Here is a 23,604-nt window from a genome sequence, read left to right as displayed (position 1 = left end):
TCAGTAGTCAATAATTGTATCTTTCCATACACTGTCAGAAAATGTGCCTTAAAATACACATGCCTGATTTTTTAGGATTGATAGCCCAATTTCACCTCAGCAGGAGGCCTTACTTTTGTCAGAAAATTTTACTAGTCATCACAAATTGTGTAAGTGACATGTAAGAAAATTTGTGTGTGCTGCATGCTTCTTATTTTATCTAATTATAGCTGATGCGTGCCAAGCCCTTAATATTGTAGTCATTGCCCTTCCCATCTTTTGGCAGATATTAAACAATTCAGATATTAAATTTGAGTATCTCTTTATGTGATGTTTCATGCATGCCAATCTATCTGCTGTCTGCTCAGTGGCTCTCTATTTGTGGGTGTCACTATATCACTATGGTGACTGCAGCTGCACTATGGATACCATATCCATCCCAGCAGAGTTTCTGTTTTGTCAGAGCTTGGCAGTCAGTTTTGTTACAAAGGTGTGTGCTAATTTCCCAGAAATCCTTGTATTTAAGCCATGACTATATCATGTAAGCCAGGATGTGAATCATACAGGACTCATGATACTAATTCAGTTCCCACAGTAAACCTATGCAAACACCATGATATTAAAAATTCATTAACTTAGAATTTTAGAGTGCTCATGATCAGACCTTTATATATCAGTATAGATGAAACCTGGATGTCAGCTTCTGTGTTGAGGAAAGGATATGAGCCGCAGCATTTTCTGGATCTGCATGTGTTTGAAACATGTGCTTTCAATTCCGCATTAAGAGTCAGGTGCTAATTTTAGTAATGAGTGTTCCAAACTCAAGACTGTTAAAGGACTGAAATTCCATCAATAAAACAATATCTTTATTTTTTTTCCACTTACAACTAGGATAAGCTCTCAAAAGATTCTTTTTCCTAAAACATAACTTACATTACTAAATAAATCCTGGTCAGCCAAACCTATATATACTCTATTTTATGTTATACCATTTCCAGACTGGTTCCCTTTTTCCATATCATTAGTACTGTGTGTCCTATAGCAAGTATCTCTGCTTAAGTGATTCTCTCAGAAAAATGACCAATAGCCTGTCTAGCTTGAATCAAAAGTATTGACTAGAGCAGGGGTCAGCAACCTATTTTACATAGCTTTCCACTTTTTCTGGAATAATTACAAAATGAACGAGGTTCCCCGAGTGGTCTAAAGTGCTCTTCGTTACAGATCACTGCCATCTCACCTCTGCGTGGGTTTGAGTCTCAGATTTGGCCAATGTGGGTATGTGAGAAAGTTTACCAGTAGCTTCTCATGGGTCGGTGGTTCTTTCCAGGGTTTTCCCTGGTTCTTTCTCCACCATTAATACTGGCCGCCATGTATAGCCATATCGTGTGCTGAAAAATAGCATTAAACCCTACAACAGCTACAACAACAAAATGAACGAGCGCATGCCACCAGTAAGAGAGTAACACTATTACACCTCTTGACATGCCACCTTGTGGCATGAGTGCTGTAGGTTACCAACCCCTGGACTAGAGTATACATGTGAGTGGCTTGTACTGGAACACTGTATAAATCATGACTGCGCCTTTTTTTTTTGCATAGTGTGGAGAAAAATGGTATTGGGCATGGAAGTAGGGATAATAGCATACAACTGGGTCAGATGAAATGTCACAAAATCTTTTCTTTTTCCCAAGCCTGGACCAGCAGATGATAAAGTGACTTATGCAGAGACAATGTCCGTGATTGTTATTTTAAAGCATAATATACCTATAGCAGACCCCCCCCCCAAAAAAAAAATTGTGTATAGATGCACTATGACTACCCACTTTAATTAATATTCACGGAGATGACACTATTGTATCAAAAATACCCAATTTGTCCTGACAGCTGAAGGCAGTATAGAAGGGATTTAGGTCCACTTGTAACTGTATGTGATGAAACAACAGGAAAAGTTCAAAGTGAGGTCATGTCCAGTATCCTGGAGATGTTCTTTTTACTTAATAATAGAGAATCACACAGTCTATCCCATGGATCAGAATTCTTATTAGAAATTCAAGTGTAAAATGACTATATCTGGTTGATATTTTTTTTCAACAACTTTATCAGGTTGAAATTTCTTATGACAGTACATTTGAAAATAAATGTACTATCATCTGAAAATATGTCATTTTAACATCACTTAAAAGTTATATTGCTTATAATTTTCACAATTGTGTATGTTTATTGTAGTACAGATAACAGTATTGAAAACAGTATTCACTGCTGAAGACTACAGCAGAGTACTGAAAACTTGAGCTTCCACTATTGATAAACTTCCAAAAGGGTTGGCATGTATGCATGTTTTATTGACATTTCCATGCTAATCAGCTGTGTTCTGTTGAACCTCCTCTCAACCCCATGGTATTTTATTTCCTACAGTGAACTGTTTCTTCCAGTGATGATTGTATCACATTTTGTTCAGAACAGTTATTTGAAAAAGATATCACATGCATACATGCCAACCATTATGCTTTTTTCACCAATTTACATCTTAGTCTCACCTGTCTATAGATTACACTTTACATTAAGATATGGGGGCCCGAGTGGCCAAGTCGTTTAAAACGCTCTCCGTTACGGATCACTGCCATCTCACTTCTGTCTGCGTGGGTTCGAGTCTAGGATTCGGTCAATGTGGGTGTGTGAGAAAGCTTGCCAGTAGATTCTCGTGGGTCGGTGGTTCTTTCCAGGGTTTTCTTGGGTTCTTCCTCCACCATTAATACTGGCTGCCATGTATAGCCTATCGTGTGCTGAAAAATGATGTTAAACCCCACAACAACAATAACAACATTAAGATATAAAAATTAAGCAATAAAATGTTTTTGTCATTTTTATTATCATTTTAATTGCACTTATATACATTTGAAAATATTCTTAAAAATGTTCCTGCTGCATAAGAATAGCATAGGGTAAAGAGTGCTTTCCTTATTTTCTATTTATAGCAACTGTATATGACCCATATCCAAGAAAACAGATGGATTTCTTCAAACATGAACTTTTCCTCAGTTTCATTATATAGATAAGCATGTTAGGTAGTGAACCAGTCTATACTTTAACCAAAATGGCACCATGTTTTATGGTGTGAATTGTGTATGTTTTATGATGGAAAATATTAGAGCAGATGATCTTTTCAAACTTCAGAACATTAAAATTGTAAAGTTTTACTCTTCTATTTTTCTCCTCCTTTTTTACAGTTTGAGCTTTTATTTTGTATCCAAGATGAAATGGATGGGGCACTCATGGTTGTGAAAAGTCTGTGCCAAAAATATCCAAATGTAGATGCCAAACTTTTTCTAGGTAAGTTGAATAGTAATTTTCGTCATGTTTTAAAATTGATCAAATTTATATTTAAGCTGCAAAAGATTTGGACTGAAATCCTTCCATGTATTGCTAGCAAAATAATATCCTTGTATGGAGACCTTAATTAAGCAGGATATGGTTGATTAATTTCAAGGTTTTCAAAGATATGATATACATTTGGAATGACTGGATTGGGCATAACATTTATATGCCTGCCATAAGGCAGATGATGTCCTGCTATAATTTCATCCATCCAGATGTCCAGCTGCCTGTTTTCTGTTTCATTTCTCCACAATAACTTTGGGTTCTTCATCTACTGATAGAAAACATGGTCAATAGTTGCATTTGTGGAAAGGAAGAAGCATGTTGATTTTGGGATCAAGAGGTCAAATGTCAGGCTCGCTTAAAGAAGAAAAAGGGTTTCCATACAATAGTATCAATTCTACATCACAGACCAGGGCTAGACTGTGGATGGCTTGCACTTAGGACTAATGATTAAGTCTATCAGTTTGGGGTCAGAAAGTCAGGACTTGAAATGAGGGTTTTTTCTTCTTTCACTAACCTAGAGGATCACCGTAATACAATTTTTACTGATCTTACAAAAATCAAACAGAAGCCAGGTGAGTTTTTAATTTATTTTTCATTAGCATCAACACAAGACAATAGCAACTGCGTTTCAACAGCATGACGCATGAAAAGTTGAAAGTTTAATTCAAGCTTCTTTGGTGTGGACCGCTTCGTTGGCCTAGTGGTTAGGGCATCCGCCTTGGATGCGGGAGGTTGTGGGTTCGATCTCTGGCCGAGTCATACCAGAGACTTACAATACTGGTACTAACAGCTGCCTCACTTGACGCTCATCATTAAGAGCTTAGTGTTAGGACTGGTTGGCCTGGTGTCCGGATAATGTGACTGGGTGGGTCATCGTGCTACATGTCTGCAGCATGATGTCCAAGTGCTAGACATCACTATAAACTGGCACATTGCAGACATCATAGCGATATGACTGAAAAATTGTTAAAACTACATTAAAAATCAAAATCACATCACATCTTCGGTGTGGTATTTTCCAGACATTCCACAACTTGTTCTGCTTCTGTCAAATCAACATTCTGTTTTGATTTTATGTATCCCTCTGTCATTGTGTTTTGTGATTCCAGGGATAATTTATGAAATTTTTTACTCCTATCAAATGACTGAAGCATACCATGCACTTTCTTATTTCTCCAAATACTAAGTGCAGAAAGTACACAACATCACAGCATTTCCTTGGTCTTACTTCAACCATTCATGTTCATCTGCACAGTATTTCTGGTACTTTCTTTGCAATCTTGATCATACTTGTGATTGCTCTTTCTCTAGCTGTCATCTTATATCTGCCATTTTGGTGGCAGCCATGTACCTTGCAAATGCTTCCACATGTTTTCAATTTTCACTACACAATGCATTAAATATTTATCAGCAATGATGTAAATATTGAATGTGTTTGGTATAATTCTAGATTCTTGTTGAGTGGTGAACTCTGCCTTTTCTGATACTAGCCTGATAAAAGTTACCATCAGTGGTGAAATCGGTGCTTGGGGCCAATTCACCAGGCTAGCTCCACATGCACTAAGACTGTTTTGATAATAATCACAATAATTTACTGGATGTGTGGATGGGTGGTTGAACACTTGTCCATTTGTGCTGAGAAGCATTTATTGTACCTCGTGATGTTGGTAGGTAATTGATTATAAATGATCGGTTACTTTTAAAGGGAATGCCAGCTCATGCTTTGTTTGGTAAATCCAATGCAAGAGCACTTGTTATGATTGTATCTGGTGGTAATGGTGCCTTATTTAAATGGGAAAATTTGACACTTTTTCCATTAGGAATGGGGAAAAGATACAGAATATTAGCTGGACTTGCACATTGGGTTGAATTGAAGTCTATTGATTGGGGTTAAAGGTCAGGGTCACTGTTTTTTCTGTTATAACTTTAGTCCATTACCAAATACATTGATCAAAGTTTGTAGAGGATTTGCACTTAAGGAATGAAAGAGAGCTATTAATTTTGAAGTCAGATGAAGCTCAAACCACAGGGTCCTCTTGGTCAATATACTGCTGAAACAACCATACCCTGCTAGGCTTACAAGGAGGACTATAAAACGGGGCGACTACAAAACATGGGGCAGGTGTACCATGGACTTTTAATGGTACTCTTCTTTAATGAAAAAATGGAATGTCTGTAATGTGCAGTCAACAACACAAATTCATGTACAGGTATTTCCAGAAACCATAAGAAATAAACATAATTTGCTTATGATTTAGTAATTGATGCATATTTCCAACATTAGATAGAGATAATGGCAAAAAATGAAGAAATTTGCAAACATTTCGCATGTGAAGAGTTGAGAAGATAGTATTTGCTTGACTATTGTGCTTTTTTTTGCATCCAGCAATTTTTCATACCCATCAGTGAGAGTCATAACCATTTTTCTAAATTTTCCTACATAGATTTGTAAATTGTAGGTACTTCACAAAATTATAATTGAAACTTTTTACCTGTAATGTTGTAAACCACTAAACATAATTAACCAAAGGTGTGCAAAAAATGGTAGTATTTTATTTTTTCTTACTCTTTGGCAGCTGTTGAATTTTATATATGTGTACATGGAGTTGTAGACTATTCAGCCTGAGATAAACAATTTTCAAAATTACATTGCTTGAGAATAAGACTAGAAAATTCTTTTTGATGTTGATAGTGCAATAAAATAGAATCATAATTTAGTTTTTTGAAAAGTTACATTTCCAGTCAGGAGTTGTGTTGATTTGAGCTGTTGGCATGCATTGACTTCAAACACTATAACTTAACATAGAATTAAGGTATTGACTGGCTTGAAATTGAGCCTACCTTGAATATGAATGAATTATGATATCTTGACAAACTCGTCCACTTAAATGCCTATTCAACATGATTCTGCCATTTAATAAAAATGTTTAATTAATTTATATACACAAGTATCTTTTGAACATAACTTTGCTTCTTGGAGGATATTTCAGATATATTTGTGTAAATATTCTGAGAAAAGTTATTGATGGAATTATTTCATGAAACAATTTTTTAAATGTTAAGATCTAAGTTTAGTGTGTTAAGAACTCCATTTTTAAGACCTGGTACTATTTGTTAAATTTTTTTGCAGGTGGAAAGAAGGTTGGTGTGAATCCCAAAATCAACAATATGAGCATAGGTTATGAGGCAGCTAAATATGACTTAATCATGATCTCTGACAGTGGATTAAAAAGTAAGCTATTTTCTGACTGGGAAATACGATATTATTTTGTATTATTACATTACATTATATAAATATTTATTATGGTATCACTTTTCTGTTGGCCATTTCAACAATGTTAAAGTTAAAAATAGGGGTAATTTCTACAGCCAATAATCAAGCCTGTAAATGCCACACCCCCACTGGTTTTGTTGATATCCATTTTTTTAGGTCCATTGGTAACTTCCACCCTTGCTTAAAGTGAGGTCTCTGTTTTTTGGAAACTGTTGTGAACGAGTTTTCATGGGTGAGGTGTATCTACTTCATCAGAGCTATTCTGTTTAGACATGGAAGGCAAATTTTAAAAAAGAAATGCCTGCCTGAAGAGTTTATATGAAAGTGATACAAAGTTTCTAAATTGCATCAATGGGTGAATACTCAAGATTGAAAGTGCCTTCCCAGGGTGCCAAATATATTTTAATGCAACAGTGTTCATTGGCTGCATGTTACTTTTGTAGAATATTATTGTATGCCTAAGTTTGTAGTTTGTATTCAGCTATGTGAGGGTTTTTTCTCTCACCAGTGTGAACAGTAACCTGGTCTGATCAGATATCATTGCCTAACATCCTGGACTATTCATTTCTAAAGTTGGGGAGCTGTGATTGCTTAGTGGTATATATTGAGCTTTCTTTGTTCTTTCAGTGGATAAAAGTGCATGCATCATGTTAAATCTAGGCAATTGATTTAAATTTTTGGACAAGTGAAATGTTTGTATCATCAAGTGAAATTTCTGAAACTAGCACCGGGAAAGTGGATTAACAAAAAAAGATCAGCCCTGGTAAGGTATGTCATGCTTGCATTATCCACAGGTGAGACAACACATACCATGGAACACTTGCTTATATAGGAACCTTAGTTATTTAAAAAAAAACTGTTGAACCTTCTTAAAATGACTTTCTTGGGTTTATGAAATTTAGTGCAGTTTGTACTTAACAGTTCTAGACAATTTTAAGTTGTCGGCTGGATACATTACCATATCACACTAACATTAAAAGTGAACTTCTGTACCTCCTGAATCAGTATCCTTCTGGAAAGATAAGAAAATTATTTTTCCAATGATAATACCATGTAGACCTTAGAAGTAGTGTTTTTTTAGCCCTGGGTTTCTGGGGCACTTGCCTTTACAGATTACTCGCACATCTCACCTCACATGGGTTTGAGTCTATGCTTAACCAGGATGGTTGTGTGTGAAACTTTGCCAGTAGCTTACTTTATGTCGGTTGTTTTTTCACAAGGTCTTCACAGGTTCTTCCACTGAACACAGTTTATAGTCTATCATGAGCTGAAAAATAGCATTAACCTCCCTCCGACACCACCAAACCAATCTGTTTTGTAGCAACTCTTCCAAGATGCCTTACAGAACACTCCATTTATTACCACCAGGTGACTACCTAGTTCCTGATTTTCTTCAGTTGAAACTTTTTCTCTAACCAGGCATCATGGTACTGATATACTTCTTGAAATCAGTTTGTTTTCTGTCTAAATATCAGCCATCCATATTATTTTATTAATTTATTTTTGCTTTAAGTATTGGTAACTTTGTTTTTATTTTTCAGTTATATTTTTCCATATTTTTTCTACCACTGTTATTTAGTTATGCACATTGGTTTAAAGTTTTTGCTGGCTCCACCTTATTTGTAATGAAATGGAGTACCTTTTTTCTTGCCCTTTGACTACATTACATGTTGCTAATAGTTATTTGGGAGATGGTTATACCAATCACAGGGGCACCCATATCACAACAACCATGGGGAGCTATTGAGATAGAGCTTGGATTCTTGTACATTCCTCCTCTAATCAATTCAGCTCACATATTCAGTGGAGAAAGGAATTTTATATTGTAAATTATCTTTTAACTCAGAGGATACATCCACAGTTTCATTATGAATAAGACCTCCCACACCCATCTGAAAATGAGAGCATTTTCATGTCACTCTAGCTTAAACTGATGAGTATCTTGTATATTGGTAGCCACAGAGCAGTGACAGGGGGAGGTAATGATAATATCTTAGAGGAGTTAATTCCCATCGATTCTATTTCTTTAGTCTGATAGTATATTAATAGTAAAGACATCATATTGATCTTTCTGGGGAATCTGGATTTAGGATATAGCAGAAGTTAATGCACAATATTATTATCAGGTAAGTATTCTTAAAATATAATTTATTATAAAAGGTACATTTGGACAAAGGTCAGTATTTATTTAAATACAGAAATATGTTGTACAGTAGAACTTCAGTTATCCATCAGGGTACGGGACTGAGACTGCGACCATGATGGATATGAGAATAGACGGATAATAGAATATGTACATTAAAAATATACAATAGCTGGGTCATCAAAAAATCATAATATCTACTTATGTGCATGTACCTGTTTTTAATATTTTGACGTACAATGACCTGACTGTTAATAGGGTGACGCATAATCAAAGTTATACTGTATCCAAATTCCTTTTTATATCTTATATTTTTCCAAAGCTTGTTATGTAGTAATTGAGATGAGAAGTGGAGTAGTAACAGAATCAAGAAAATTTAAATATGAATGCACAACTAAAACTGTCAAAGTCACTATATGTTTTTACATGTAATCCACTATATAGCAGCATGGTACGTATGTGTAGATTATTAACTGAAAAACGCAAACAAAAAGAGAGAATGAAAAATATGAAGATAAGAGGAAAAGGTTGAAGAAAGAATATGTATCAAAGTTGTATATTAAGTTCATTTTAATACTTATTAAAAGACACTTGGCATATTTGAATTTATTGCTGTAAATATTTAGAATCATTTCATACTTAGAATAAAAATACTTTTTGTGTTTTAAGTGGCTCCAGACACTCTGCTTGACATGGCACTAACACTTACGGATAAGGTGGGATTAGTTCATCAGATGCCATATGCCTGTTCTAGGAAAGGAATTGCCTCACATTTAGAGAAAGTAAGTAATATAACTCCTGGAGCAAAAAGATATACTCATATGTTATTTCTTTAGCATTTTTAAACATTTTGTTGGTTTGACAACTGCATGAAATAAATATTTTTGTGGCAGACTTTACTTAAATCTTTTCTTTAAATGTAAATACATGTCAGCTGAGTGTTTTTGCATGAAATTTATTTGTAATTATTCCTCTTCAAAAGCTTGTAGCATACAAGGCCCACATTGAAAAATATTCGTTTCACATCTTTCCCCACCCCACCCCCCATTTTCAAACCTGGGTAGGTAGGTAGGGGAATAAACTATAGTGCTACTTGTCATATACCAGAAGAGTTTATGGGATGGCCTGTTGTCTGTCCTCCAACATCATTCTTACCATTAGCACACGTTTGTTGTCACTACTCCTCCTAAACCACTTGGAGGATTGCCATGAAACATTACACACACACATTCATCCCAAGATCTTGTTGTTTCTGAATAAAATTATGCAGCTCGGACTTCCAGTATGTAGCGGCCATCTTGAAAATCATGTTATCACTAGTCCCAATAAATGGATCAGCATGGTGTTTTACTAAAAGACTTATGATGTCAGGTTGGTCCTCCTAAATGAAGGAAAGACATATCAACATTGACTTTTGTCTTCACCGGAAGACTTCTTATGATGTCTAGTTGGTCCTAAATGAGAATGGGGCTGCTCTGACATCCAGTATGGCCACCGTGTCAGCAGTTATGAAAATCTTGTTGTTATTGCTTTTCCTCCTAAATGGAATGTCGTATTGACATAGTTCTTTCTCCTGGAGACTGATCATGATATTTAGTTGGGTCAGAATGAAAATGGTTTCATTCTGACTTTAAGATATGGCTGCCACAATGATCATATTGAAAATCTAGTCTTATATTCTTTTGAATGGATGGTTTTATCAACATGGGATTTTCCCCACAAGTTTTGGACAGGTCAGGGACTGAGTGATATATGTCTGCCATAAGATGAAGTGTATTATGTTATGACCTCCATATGTCTGTTACCAATTTTGTTTCTTCACAATAACTTGAGTTCTCCACCCTCTACTGTTACACAACATAAGATAGCTTTCACTTGAGGTGAGGGAGAACCCTATTGATTTCAAGGCCTAAAGGTAAAAGGTAAAAATAGGTCACTGTGACCTAAAGAAGAAACATAATTTCCAACACAATAAACCAGGTCCTCAAACATCACCAGTTAACAAAATTTGGATAGTTTGCTTTTGAGGTTTACCAGAGTTTGTGTATAGCTTGTATTTGAGGTAAAGAAGAACCATGTTGATTTTGGGATCAAAAGGTCAAGAACACTGAAGGAAAGAATAAATGGTTGTTGTTGTAGGGTTTAACGCCATTTTTCAGCACACGATAGGCTATACATGGCGCCCAGTATTAATGGTGGAGGAAGAACCCAGGAAATCCCCGGAAAGAACCACAGACCCTCGAAAGGCTACTGGCAAGCTTTTTCACATACCCACATTGGCTGAATCCGAGACTCGAACCTACACAGACAGAGGTGAGATGGCAGTGATCCGTAACCAAGAGCACTTTATTCCACTCGGTTCATATGCAGCAATATTAGTTCTGTATCACACACCTAAAACTTTATGGGTGGCTTGCACATGTGCTAAGAAAGAAGCCTTTTGATATTGGGGTTAGAGGTCAAGGACACTGAAAGAAGACAATTGGTTTCTGCACAAAAATTTCAATTATGTACATGAAGACTGTAAAAGATGGGTCTAGCACGTAATGTGCTGTTCTTTGTACTCTTGTTTAAAAGTAGTTTGGTCTTATAAAGTTTATATTTTCAATCTGTTAACCTTTGAAGATTCTTAGAAGATGAATTCATTAGTCCTGTACTATTAGTTTTTAAATTCCTTAGTACTAAATTTACAATTTAAACAATTCATTCTCAAGATCGAGTATTTCATGAAAATAGAAAATGCCTTCTTATGTCAGAGTTAATTCTCCACCATCAAGAAAGGAAAACCAAAACAATATTCTTTGCTTAGATTGCATGAATTGGTATATAATATATGGTTATTCCTTATGAGATCAGTTTTCTAGGATGATCATAAATTTCTAAGATGATGTTTGTTTCCTGTTTCCAGGTCTACTTTGGAAGCCAGCATGCAAAAATGTACCTTTGTGCAGATGTTTTTCGCATCAACTGTACAACTGGAATGTCCTGTTTGATGAGGAAGAATGTGGTGGAAGAGGCTGGGGGTCTGAAAGAATTTGGCCAGTATTTAGCAGAGGATTTTTTCCTAGGCCAAGCTTTTCTTGACCGGTAATAACTCTAAATCATTCAAAGCCTAAGTAATGTTGACTTTGTATGCCCTGCCATGAATATAGAAGTGGCAAATGATGTACTTGTTCATCCATATGTCCATTAGACCTTGGTTTTGTTTGCATTTAGGTTTGTTTCTCGGACAGTTTTAAAACCCAGAGCCATGCAACCTGTTTAGACCTGTTTTAGTGAGTTCCACAAATTAACAAAATGGGGGTTACTTTGACCTAAATTTCAAGCTGATGTGGCTTTGGTTAAATTTTGCATTCAGGTTAGTTTCTTAGACATTGCCAGCTTCAAAGTCATGCAGCCTGGTAATTAAATGTGGCTTGTTGAGTTCAGTACTATTGTACCACAAACTGGGTGACCATGATTTGTACAATCTTAAAATATCCTTGGATTTGAGGGGTTGCCTTGAAAATTTCTTGAATTTAAAAACAGTTGGTTTTATCCTTGAATTTCTTGAAAATCTCCTTGAAATGTGCCAAAATCTTTCAAACTTGATAAAATAAGCCACTTTCTAACATACTGTTCCAGAATAATGAATATATAAATAAAATGGGATAAAATTTTGTGGATCGAATGGCACAAGACAGGTAGTTAAGAAAGTATTATATGAAGACAGTTCATTTTCCATATGATCAGATACTTATTTAAATCTTTTGGAAGCCACTGACTACTCCTTGAGAAGAAAATCTCAGGGGCTCTATGAGCCATCGTGACCCAGTTTCATGCTGCAGTGATGTAATTTGTGTTCAGGTCAGTTTTGAAGGCATTGCAAGCAAGAGAGGAATGCAGATGGGTTTTGGCAAGTTCATCATTATCTTACCCAAAATAATTATCTCTGACTGACATTTCACACCTCAGTACTTAAATTGGGTTTTGTATTTTTTCAGGTTAGTTTCTCAAATATTATCATTCCAAGAGTCCCGTATCTTAGTTTGTAGATGCATCTTAGTGAGTGCAGTACCACTGTACCAAAACAGGCCACTGTAACATAATTTTCATGCTGCAGTTAACAGCTGTTAGGTTGTATTTCAAAGTCAATGTGTCATACATCATTAGTATAAGAGTAGTGCAGCTTGGAAATGTGACCAAATGTAGGTCACTGTAAATAAAATTCCACACTTTTAATGACAATCAGTATACTTTTGAATGTAAGTTCATTTCTCAGCCATTTTTGGTTTACAAAGACATGCAGCGTGGAATGTAGATGCATTCTGGTGAGCAAAATATAGTGTTGCTAAAAGTAGGTCACTGGGATATAAATTTCTCATTTCAGTGACCTGGCTTAAATTGTGTGTTTAGGGAAAGTTTTGTGCACAATTTGAATACATGGTTATGCAGAGTGTGTGGCAGGACATTTGCATTATGTGAACACATCTTTATTGGATGGTAGGGTGGGCCGGTTGTCCGCATTTTATTATCCTAAATCTATTTATTTTTTTAAAAAATATTTCTGACTATAATGAAAAGAATTTTTCACAATTCTATTTTTATGGCAATCAAAATAAAAACTTTTTAACACCTTTTATTGTTTTTTTCAGGGGCTGGCGTGTGAAAATCAGTTCCCATACAGCAATGCAAAATTCAGGAATGTATTCCATATCTCAGCATCACAATAGATTAGTAAGGTAAGTTGAAACCCCACAAAACGGATTTGACATAATAATGTGGGTTCTCGACCACTAGACCACATTTTATGAAGGGCACGTATTAAATACATTATAAGACCTGTTGATTTTGGGCTCAAAAGGTCAGGGATATAATGGATCAAAGAAAAATGGGTTTTGTTGAGTGTCATTTTGTCGGAAGTTCCTTGATCATACTTTTGGTAATAAAAAAACCTTTTGATTCTAAGGTCATACGGTATATTCATTTAGGAAAAAGAACAAAAGTTAAGCAGAACACTTATATAAATTAAGTATTAATTACGGCATTTTCAGATACTAAATTCAAGGAATATTATGGACACAATTTAGCTTTATGAGAATATAAATAGGGCATGGTTAGTTTCTGGGAAATTATTATTCCATATAATTGATCAGTATTTACCACCCTAAGAATGTAGAATTAGATCAAATTCAGATAAATGGATCAGTAATAGCTTAGCATCATAGCATAGCAGGGATCACCTACATGAGAAGGCAAGAACAAAGTAAATATAAAGATGACTGGGTTACTTTATAGGGCTAAGATTCTTATAAAATATTAGAGATCTAAAAAGAGGCTACATAGAGACCAAAATGAAATGTGGGGAAAAATTGGAAGATTCATCTGAATCATGTTAATGTACAAACTTGTTTTTGTTCATGATGAAATCATTAATGGCTTTAGTAAAAGTGCACATAGTTTCAATGAATTATTCTCTAGTATAGGGTTTGATATCGGTAAAGACCTTGATTTGTCCCTATTGGATGTTGATTGTTTGTCACATGAAATTTACTTTCATGTACAAAATTTTACTGAGGATTTTCTTAGAAATGAATACGGTGGCAGTAATTATAGAAAGCCTGTTTTTAATTCATTTTATGACTTTCTATAAAATATAATTTAATTGTCTTTTATCAGGCTATATTAATGAGTAGTTCTGATTTTATGATCACATAACATTTGTAAATGGTAGTTCTTTGTGATAACAATATATTAACCTTGCATAATTTGTATTTGATTTTTTCTAGGCAGTAGATGCTTACTAATTACATGCATATTTGTTGTACATTTATTTTAACTGCAGGGACATATGTTAACAAATGTTAAGCTGTTAGCTAATTATGTCACCCGTGATAAATAAAATATTATTATTATTTAATCAGACCACAAAGGTTTCTGCACTGCTAGTTAAAGACTGCATACCGTTAACAAAGTTCATCTCATAGGTGACAGTATATTCTGATTATGTTTAACAGGTGGATGAAACTTCGCACAGCCATGCTTCCACTTACAATGTTTCTGGAGCCTATTTCACAATGCATGGTGATGGGAGCAATGGTATCATGGGCAGTCACTTATCTCTTTGACTGGAGCCCTCTCATGTTTTTCTTAGGCCATGTACTGGTCTGGTTTCTACTAGACTACCTGCAAATCAAAGTCATTGAAGTAAGTATAACATACTATACTGCTAGGCCTAGAGTAGTATGGTAATGGTTACAAATGCATAGGGTGGAATGATTGTAAATCTTATTTTCAGTTTCCATCAGAGCTGTACATATTTGCATATTTATGCATACAAATTGACTAAAAATGCATCAGGAAATTATTTAATATTTTTCAGTTATCCTGACCGCTTTAATTTTTAGCATTTAGTTCAAAGTTGTCAGTGCATTGCTGTTTAAGTACTCTCCATGTTTAATGATGGCAGTCAGTGTTATGCTATTAGGACAATTCACTTGTGTTCTTTGTAAATTTGTAATGATAATACTTGTTATATGTGAGAAGACTCAAGTGGAGTTATGTTATAAAATGTACATTGATTTGGTCTTGGCCACTATGCCATTATACTCATTTAAAATATATTCAGTCACCCACCCACCCTTTTTAGTGACAAACAGCTGACAAGTTTGCTTTTCTTTCCCTGTTAAATAATGGTTGCTATAATTGCAATAGAAATAAATTGCCCCAGGAAGGTTGTGGATTTGTAGGATGTTCTTACGTAGTTGCATGTTTGGCACACAGTACAAAGTGGCTATATAATGCCAACCTTTGTTGGTGGAAAAGAAAATGGAGAAATAAGTTGAATGTATGATAACACTGTTGTTTTAGTCATATATGGATGAAAATTTATATTATATTCAGTATAGAAATGTTTTGTGCAGTTGCTAATGTTTTTTAGCTGACTGAAGTAAAAGAAACTTGTTTTAAGAACTGTTATGTTCAGGGTTTTAGTACAGGTCATTTATTGATTGTATTAATATATTGAATTAACTAAAATGTCTTTTTTCCCTTTTCAGAATAAGCCACTACCATTTTCCAAGTTTGAGTACATTGTCTGTTGGTTTCTTAATGAGCTCAGCTACCTTGCATTGATAGTTCAGAGTCATATAGACTCCACCATAAGTTGGAGAGGAAAAAAGTTTCGACTTAGATGGGGAGGCTACGTGGAGGAAATTCACACTAAACAAACAGTTTAGCTATATTGTACTCATCTTTGTAACATTTCATTTCATACTAGACATGCTTGATTTACTCAGTTGGAGTAAATATGTATGTGCCCAAGGCAGTAGACTTAACAGTATTTGCATTTTAAGTGTGTTCAGTAACTTTGCCATGTTAAAATGCTAGTCTGGGTAATGGTAAATTTGTAGACATTATTTTACACCTGAAAATTTATTTTCATTTGTTATTTTAATTCCTTTCCATTATATTCAGCATTCTTATGCTAGTCTGACCATTTATGAATTAGGTACAACTAAATCTGTTATTGACTCATGCCAAACATATCAGTCAACAGCCAAATTCACATTTACTGTAAAAATGTGGTAGCAGACATTATTATACAACTCATCTCTTGGTGTGTTCTAATTAGTTAAATGTCCATAAGATGTCGTTCCTTATCACTGTAGCAACCTCACCTGTGCTATGAAGGGTGATGCAAGATTCCATGGGCTTACATCAGTCTAAGATATGAACTACTGGCAATTTTCTGTTAGGGCAGTCATATTAGAGTTTGAAACGCACATCACTTGTGTGCATTCATCTGTCTGTTCATCTGCCTCTTTTGCCAGTTCTTGTCTTCATTTCAAATAAATTTTGACAATGCCAACTACAAGTGGAAAGGATAAAATGTTAACATTATGGTGCAGTATGAATGTGCCTGTTATAAAGACAGCAGGACAGATGTTTTTATTATGACTATGTTTTGAGTGGAAATTTTATTTGCAAACAGTTTGGAGGCACTGTTGTGATACATCATTTGCTATTTTAAACTTCTTACCAAAAATGGGATCTATTTCAACCATTTTTTTGTTGCACAAATCGGGTATAACTGGCTTTCAGATGATGCCAATCTGTTGTTAGATACTAAAATAAAGAATTTGTACAGACTTCTGTAAAAACCCTGTCATGCAGAATTTGACAGAAAGCAGCTTAGCATAGAGGCCCTTCAGACTTGCACAAATCTATAATCAGATGGGAACAACACTCGGCTCCCATTTCCTAGGCATTATACAAATAGTAGTATGTTAAAAGTGCACTGAAACAAAAAGCCAGACCAAACATTTCTCCCCAAACATATTAACAGATTTTCACCAGATTTAACAGAATGCATCCTAGCATGTTGTTTTTTTTTAAAGGTCAGTCATGAGCATAGATAGGCATGTATTTTTTCTCATCTTATTTGAAAATCCTGAAGACTGACATGTAAATAAGGGTATGTCACCCTTACTCGGGTCATTAATGTCAAATTTACATGAAATTTAGATTTTGTGCAATTGATTACAAAATGTTCAACAGACTGTTTTAGTGATTCAAGTAGTGTATTAGTGATGCGTTATTGTTTAGGTTGAGTGAGTGTTAGAGTACAGTTAAAAAGAAAAATGTTCGTCCCTTTTTTTAAACCAGTTATTTTCTGCTACACAAGTCATTTACATCTTTTATAGTCATTAAGCTAGTCAAAAAGAGATAATTTTAGAAACTATTTGTTATTGTTTGTTCTGATTCAAGTGACTTTTGATTTTTTTGTGTAAACGTTTGTAAATAGATATGTTCATTTTTCACAATTGGTGCATTTAGTTTGATCCAAACCTTAAATTGTAATTTGCCTTGTGTGTAAAATTTATAGTTCACGTGAACATGCATCGTGTACTTTGTTTTCTGGAAATATTCTTGCCAATTTTATCACTTCTGTTTACAATACATGTCATCATGTGATTTTGTTCCTTACATAGTGTAGAATATTGTAGTCAGCCTAAATGGGGGAAAAAATATATTACTTGGTACTCTTTGCTTTGGAAAATTTGTTTTTGAAATTTTGATAACCAATGTGTGCTAGTTATCATTTTCATTGTAGATGTGCAGAAATTTAGTATGAATTATCATGATGTGTTCAGCTGTTATACCATTGTTGAGTTTTTGTTAAACCCTTTGCCAAGCAACTTTAGGAGTTGACAATAATTGTTGTAGCTTCCAATGCAATGAAGTGGTTATCTCTGCACATGTAAGGACAAATGTTGTTGATAACATTGCTTAGACTTGCCTCATGAAACTTTGGTGACTGTCTTATAAATCTAGAATTGTGTGTCATTCCAGATACTGATAGGGGTCCACCACCAAATGCACCTCATTTTTCTTAATGTACCTTGTGGTCTTTGATGTACAGATGAAAAAAAATGCAACTTTTAAGCTCATTTTCGTGTGCACTATATTGGTTATGACTTCACTATTAGCCAGACTGTATTAATTAATGTAGTATCTGAAGAAATGGTTGATTGTCTAGAGTGACCTGGTAGCCATGTTTGAAGGACATGAACATTTTCCATTATGTATGTTTATTGAATTGTCAGCAGAATGATTTTTTGTCTTCATAACAGATTTGAGAGTGTGCATATGTTATGAATGTGCGTAGCCAAAATCTAGCTTTTAATTCCTTTTGAGCATGGACAAAAACAGTATTATGTATAGCATATGTGTAATTTCTGCAAAGAAATACAGAATGGCACGTCAGTAAGTGCTTCATAGCAGACAGCTAAATGTAGCAGTTTGTTTATATTAGTAAATAATAAATATTTTGGCTATGAATTGCACAGAATATTATCTTGTGTCATACTACTATTTTTTAAAGATTCTTTTTCTAGAGATTGATTTTATATGCCCGCCATAATGACTGAATGTTTGATGGGATGATATCCATCTGTTTGTAAGTCAGTTTGCCTGCTCCTTTATTTATTTCCAAACAAAAACTCAAGTTCTCCTCTACTGATATCAAACTGTACATAACTCGCATTTTGGGGTAAGGAAAAAGTGTAAATTTTGGGGTCAAAAAGTCAGTGTCACTGCAGCTGATAGAAGAAAAATGGCTTGTGCATAATAACATTAGTTCATCACAGACCTGGATCAAACTTCTTGCAGTTCCTGGTATTCAATTTGTGGACCAAGGTCAGTGTGGCTACAAGAATAAAAATAGTTCCCATACCAGGACCAAACTGTACAGATGGCATGCAGTTAAGGAAGAGGCCATTTAATTATTGGGTCAAAGGTCAATGTCACTTACTGCAACATTAAGTGCTACACAGCAGATCTGTACTAAACTTTGTGGATGGTTTGTGCTTGGAGTAAGGTATAAACATATTGATTTGGGGGTCTAAAGTGAAAGGTAAGGTCACTGACTGAAAAGTAGAAAATGGTTTTTGCACATCAGTTTCATGTCATGACCATGTACCTTCACCAACGTTTGTGGATGGCTTATACTCAAGAGAAGCCTTGATTTTTTGGTCAAAAAGTCATGCTACTAACAGAAGGAAAAATGTTTTTGCATGATAAAGTTAATTCTAGATGGAATACCTTAACAAATGTTTGTGGATGGCCTGCTCTTAAAGAAGAGGTTGATTGATTTAGGGATCAAGAGTTAAAGGTAATTACAAATGAACAAAATTAATGGGTTTTGCACAGTAATTTAATGTAGAAAACATTTGTGGATGAATTTCACTTAGGATAAGAAAGAAACCTATACATTTTTTGGTCTAAAGGCCATGGAAGGTATTTTAAAAAAACAAATGCTTTCAGCACAACAAATTTAGTTCCATACTGCATACACTTGACCCAAGGTCAATATCATTGAGTAATCTCTAGTCATCCATGCTCTGCTAAATCACTGAGACCCATTAGTCATCCATGCTCTGCTAATTAATTTCTAAATAGAGGACTATGAACAATGGTGATGGCATATGATGTATTGATCACAATGCTTTTGTTATAACACAACTTCTTTTCACGATAGACTGTGCAGTTTTAGTTGCTTGTCTCTACAGAATTGGAATGGCATAGAACTAGTGTAGGGTGTACATAAAGTTGCCCAGATGTACTAACAAATGAGATGGGTTTTTTTAACAACACAGTTTGTAAATGGTTCAGTTTTATATAACTGTGTGTAGTTGACTGTTGTCAGCTTTTGTTGAGTGTTGTCCCTTACTGCAGCTGTCAAATGACTGGCCCTAGTGGGCCATGATGAGGACCTGTATCAAGTGGGCACCAACTTGACTTCAACGAGACATTTTTAACAGTGTACAATTAATATTTTTTTCTCTTTTCTTTTTATACCAGTGTTTTATGAAATTTATTTTATGTCACCCCTTATTTACCAAGAGTCTCCATCTGAATGGAACAGAGTTGCTTTACAATTTATTTACATTCAAGCAATGGATTTTAAACTTTGTACTTTTAGCTAAATGAACATTTGCTAAACCACTAGAGTCCCATGCCCCGCCCCCCCCCCTTATCGTTCACAATTGCTCCATTGTTTCCATTTGCTGTTGAGTGTTATCCCATACTGCTCCTGCCAAATGACTGGCCTCAGCATAGGCCATGATGTGGGCTTGTATGGAGAAGGCATCAACTTCTCTGGTATAGGATATTATTTTATTATATTGCATTTTGTCTACACCACGTTGCTTCATAGGAAATAGATGCAAATGGATTGAATAATAACTGCCAGTGTTATGGATATTATCACTGTGTATGGTACAGTTTTTAGTAAATTGTTATTTGCTATGAAACATATCTGTATCAGCTCTATTTGCTCTATTCTTATATTAAGCATGTAAAGAGAGCAGCCTTGTGGTGAATTTGTCAGCTTAAATTATGAGGGTGCATGACACTCATTCTATTTCTGTCTTCGTATTTATTATTTTATATTTATATTTGCTAGTGATTTTTTTTTTATGGCGGAGTATGCAATCTCGGATGAATTATGTTTGTTAATAAAATTAAGTTCAATTTAATTCTCATTTTTAATTCAGTATACCACAAAAGCCATGGAAAATAAATTAACAGTTGTTCACACCCGAAAGAACTGAAAAAGAAATTCAATTACTCAATATTCTGATCATAATCAAAATTAAGATGTGAGCAAATTCTTTTCTAGTCTGCTACATACCACGAATGGTAATTTTAAAAAAAGTAATTAAATTACTGTATATACTTGCTTGAATTGCAAACAACATAGACCCTGATCTGCTATTGCATAATATGTCAGCAGATCAGGGTCTATGTTGTTTGTTGTATTGATTATTCCTAACAAACTGCATGGACTCAGATCTGCCAGTACATTATGCAACAGCAGATCTGGGTTTGTGCAGATTGCAGCAGGATTTGTCTTATAAGCAAGGATAATTGTATTAGAATTGACAGTTGATTACTTGTCTACATTGTTTTATGTACTTAAACAGACGATGCCACTTGTAAATCAATTAATGAAAAATATTTGTCTTGAGTCGGCAACAAGTAAAATTTGGGAGTAGCATAAATTAAGGTCAGTAAATTATGTGATCTTGTACAATTTTGGACTTGTGTACAGTGTTAGAAAATTTTATACTGCTTAATCAAAAACCAGTTAATGTTGTGCATAGCTCATGTACATTATATTTCACTTGATAAAGTGCAGTAAGAAAATAATTCTAGGATTGCAATGTGATTAAAATGCACAAGATGTAATTTATCCAGCAGAAATAATAGAAGAGCAAGAAAAGACGTTTTTCAGTGAACAGTGCTATGTTTTTGTACATGCTTGTGCTTATTTAATGTGCATTATTACTAATACGGTGAAATATTTAGGTCTTAAAACTGGAGAGACTGATTTCCATTTAAATTGTCTTTGTGTACTTTGCATTGTAATGCAGATTTATTGGGAACAGTTGCTACAATTTGTATTGAAAAGTATGTTTTATTTGAAAAAGTCGCAGTAGCATGGGACCACGGTAGCATGGAAGAGCATATGGCTCAGATACAAGTTTTTGCCAAGCCAAAATTCTGATATTGTTATAACAGTTATTTGTTTTAGCCCACCAACAAAAAAAATACTTCAGACTTGATTGCCAAGAAGGTGATGTGGTACCATATATATTCGCCTACAAGTTGGGCTCAATTGCAAAGAGCATAGACCCTGATCCGATGTTGGATTATGCACGAGCAGATCTGGATCTATTTAATCTGCAGTTGGATGCAACTTGTATGCTAGTACATACATTGTATACTACGCAAGACATTGGTCATAAAGACCCATCTTTTCTGATGTAATGAATTTTGCAATATTTGGCAACTGATAAAAAATTTCTTACTCTGAAGTAATATTGTTAATGTATCAGCAGTATAACTTTAGCATCATTACAGAATCTTTTTATTATTTTCTTAAAAACTGATTATCATAAGTTTTAATACATACTTTTAAAATGATTCCTTTTTTGCTAAAGCAAATCTATAAAGAATACTATGGCATTTTGTTTGAAGCCTTGCTTAGGGCATCTTACTCCCATAAGATGTTGCATGATATGCTACTGGGTATTCGAAGTCTATATAGTCCATTGTACAACTAGTCTTGGGAAAGATATTTATTAAAATTCCTAATGAAGGAATTGGTAAATAAATGAATACATGTTATGGTGCTGACTGAGATTTGTGAGGCCAGTATTCAGAATTTTTTTACAAGCTGCAACATTGTGAACAATAAAAGTATTTACACCATAATATGTGTGTTTGTTTTTTTTGCTTCAAGATATGTCTTTTTCTTTGTTTCATGCCATGTCCATCAAATAACATGTTTAAAAATCATGTATAATTTGTTCCATTTAGAAAAAAAATCATCAGAGCCATTGCAAGTTTGTGCTGAATGAAATAGCACCACTGGGAAGTATTGACGTCAGCACCCCAACTCTGAAACAAATATCGCAAACTTTGCAAAATGGTGCCCAGGCAGTCACCCATATTGCCTGCACCTTACAAAAGACCTATACCTGTATAGAAAGACCATGATCGGTTCACAACAAAAATTAAACTTTACCCCCCGGAGTGGTCCTTCATGTTTAACAGATGGATAAATAACTGTTTGTACAGTATGTATCCTGCCACATCTGACAAAAATTTTAAATTTTAAACTTAAATTTTAAATTAGCATAATGAAATGAAATTTTTCCAGATCATCTAAATATGTATGTAAACATGCCTCTCTACACTTCATTTGTTGACATCAAAGAGCTTTTTGCTTAATTGAACAAATAATGTTTTCCTTAAGAGAAATTTTTTTAAAAAAGAGTTTTAATGACCTGAAAATCTAGTCAGATCATCCACATCAAAATAGGTCATCCAAATTTCATCTATCACAAGTGGTTTTATGGGATGGTCATTTGTCTCATATGTCTGTCTGTCTGTCAGCACAAGTTTATTATCATTACTTGGAGGACTGCCATGAAACTTGACACACTCATCCCAAGGCCAAGTTTTTCCTAAACAAAAATGCTGCTGCCCAAAACATACAAAATTGTTGCCACAGTGGCATATATATATATATATGTGTGTGTGTGTTTGTGTATATATATATATATATATATATATATATATATATATTCCTACCCATTGGTATTGATATGACTTATGTCGGACACACCGCCTGTTGACAAAAAAAAATTCCTGAGCACATGGTCCTTTGTCATGCCTATGTTGATGTAGAGATAAAAATCAATTGTACATTTTGACAGAAGCCCTTAGTCCCAGCCTGAAAAATCCGTTGTTTTTTAAACGTTTATGTTGATAAGCT

At 34.6% G+C, this 23,604-nt stretch overlaps 1 protein-coding gene across 1 annotated transcript in view; it reads left to right on the top strand.

The window, feature by feature from the left end:
- LOC149808070 (ceramide glucosyltransferase-like) overlaps positions 1-22,538 on the top strand; it is a 32,669-nt gene extending 10,131 nt beyond the window's left edge. The window contains exons 3-9 of the mRNA XM_089973291.1: positions 3,207-3,309; positions 6,491-6,592; positions 9,447-9,559; positions 11,686-11,864; positions 13,412-13,498; positions 14,774-14,963; positions 15,815-22,538. Of these exons, the coding sequence (XP_089829417.1) occupies positions 3,207-3,309; positions 6,491-6,592; positions 9,447-9,559; positions 11,686-11,864; positions 13,412-13,498; positions 14,774-14,963; positions 15,815-15,994 (954 nt within the window). The 3' untranslated portion in view covers positions 15,995-22,538. The remainder of the gene's footprint in view (positions 1-3,206; positions 3,310-6,490; positions 6,593-9,446; positions 9,560-11,685; positions 11,865-13,411; positions 13,499-14,773; positions 14,964-15,814) is intronic.
- Positions 22,539-23,604: the final 1,066 nt, after the last annotated feature.

This window comes from Sinohyriopsis cumingii, chromosome 1, assembly GCF_028554795.1.
Source record: "Sinohyriopsis cumingii isolate HCF-2022 chromosome 1, ASM2855479v2, whole genome shotgun sequence".
Lineage (NCBI taxonomy): Eukaryota > Metazoa > Mollusca > Bivalvia > Unionida > Unionidae > Sinohyriopsis > Sinohyriopsis cumingii.
The sequence above is the reverse complement of the archived record's forward strand: the minus strand, read 5'-3'. Positions and strand labels throughout refer to the sequence as shown.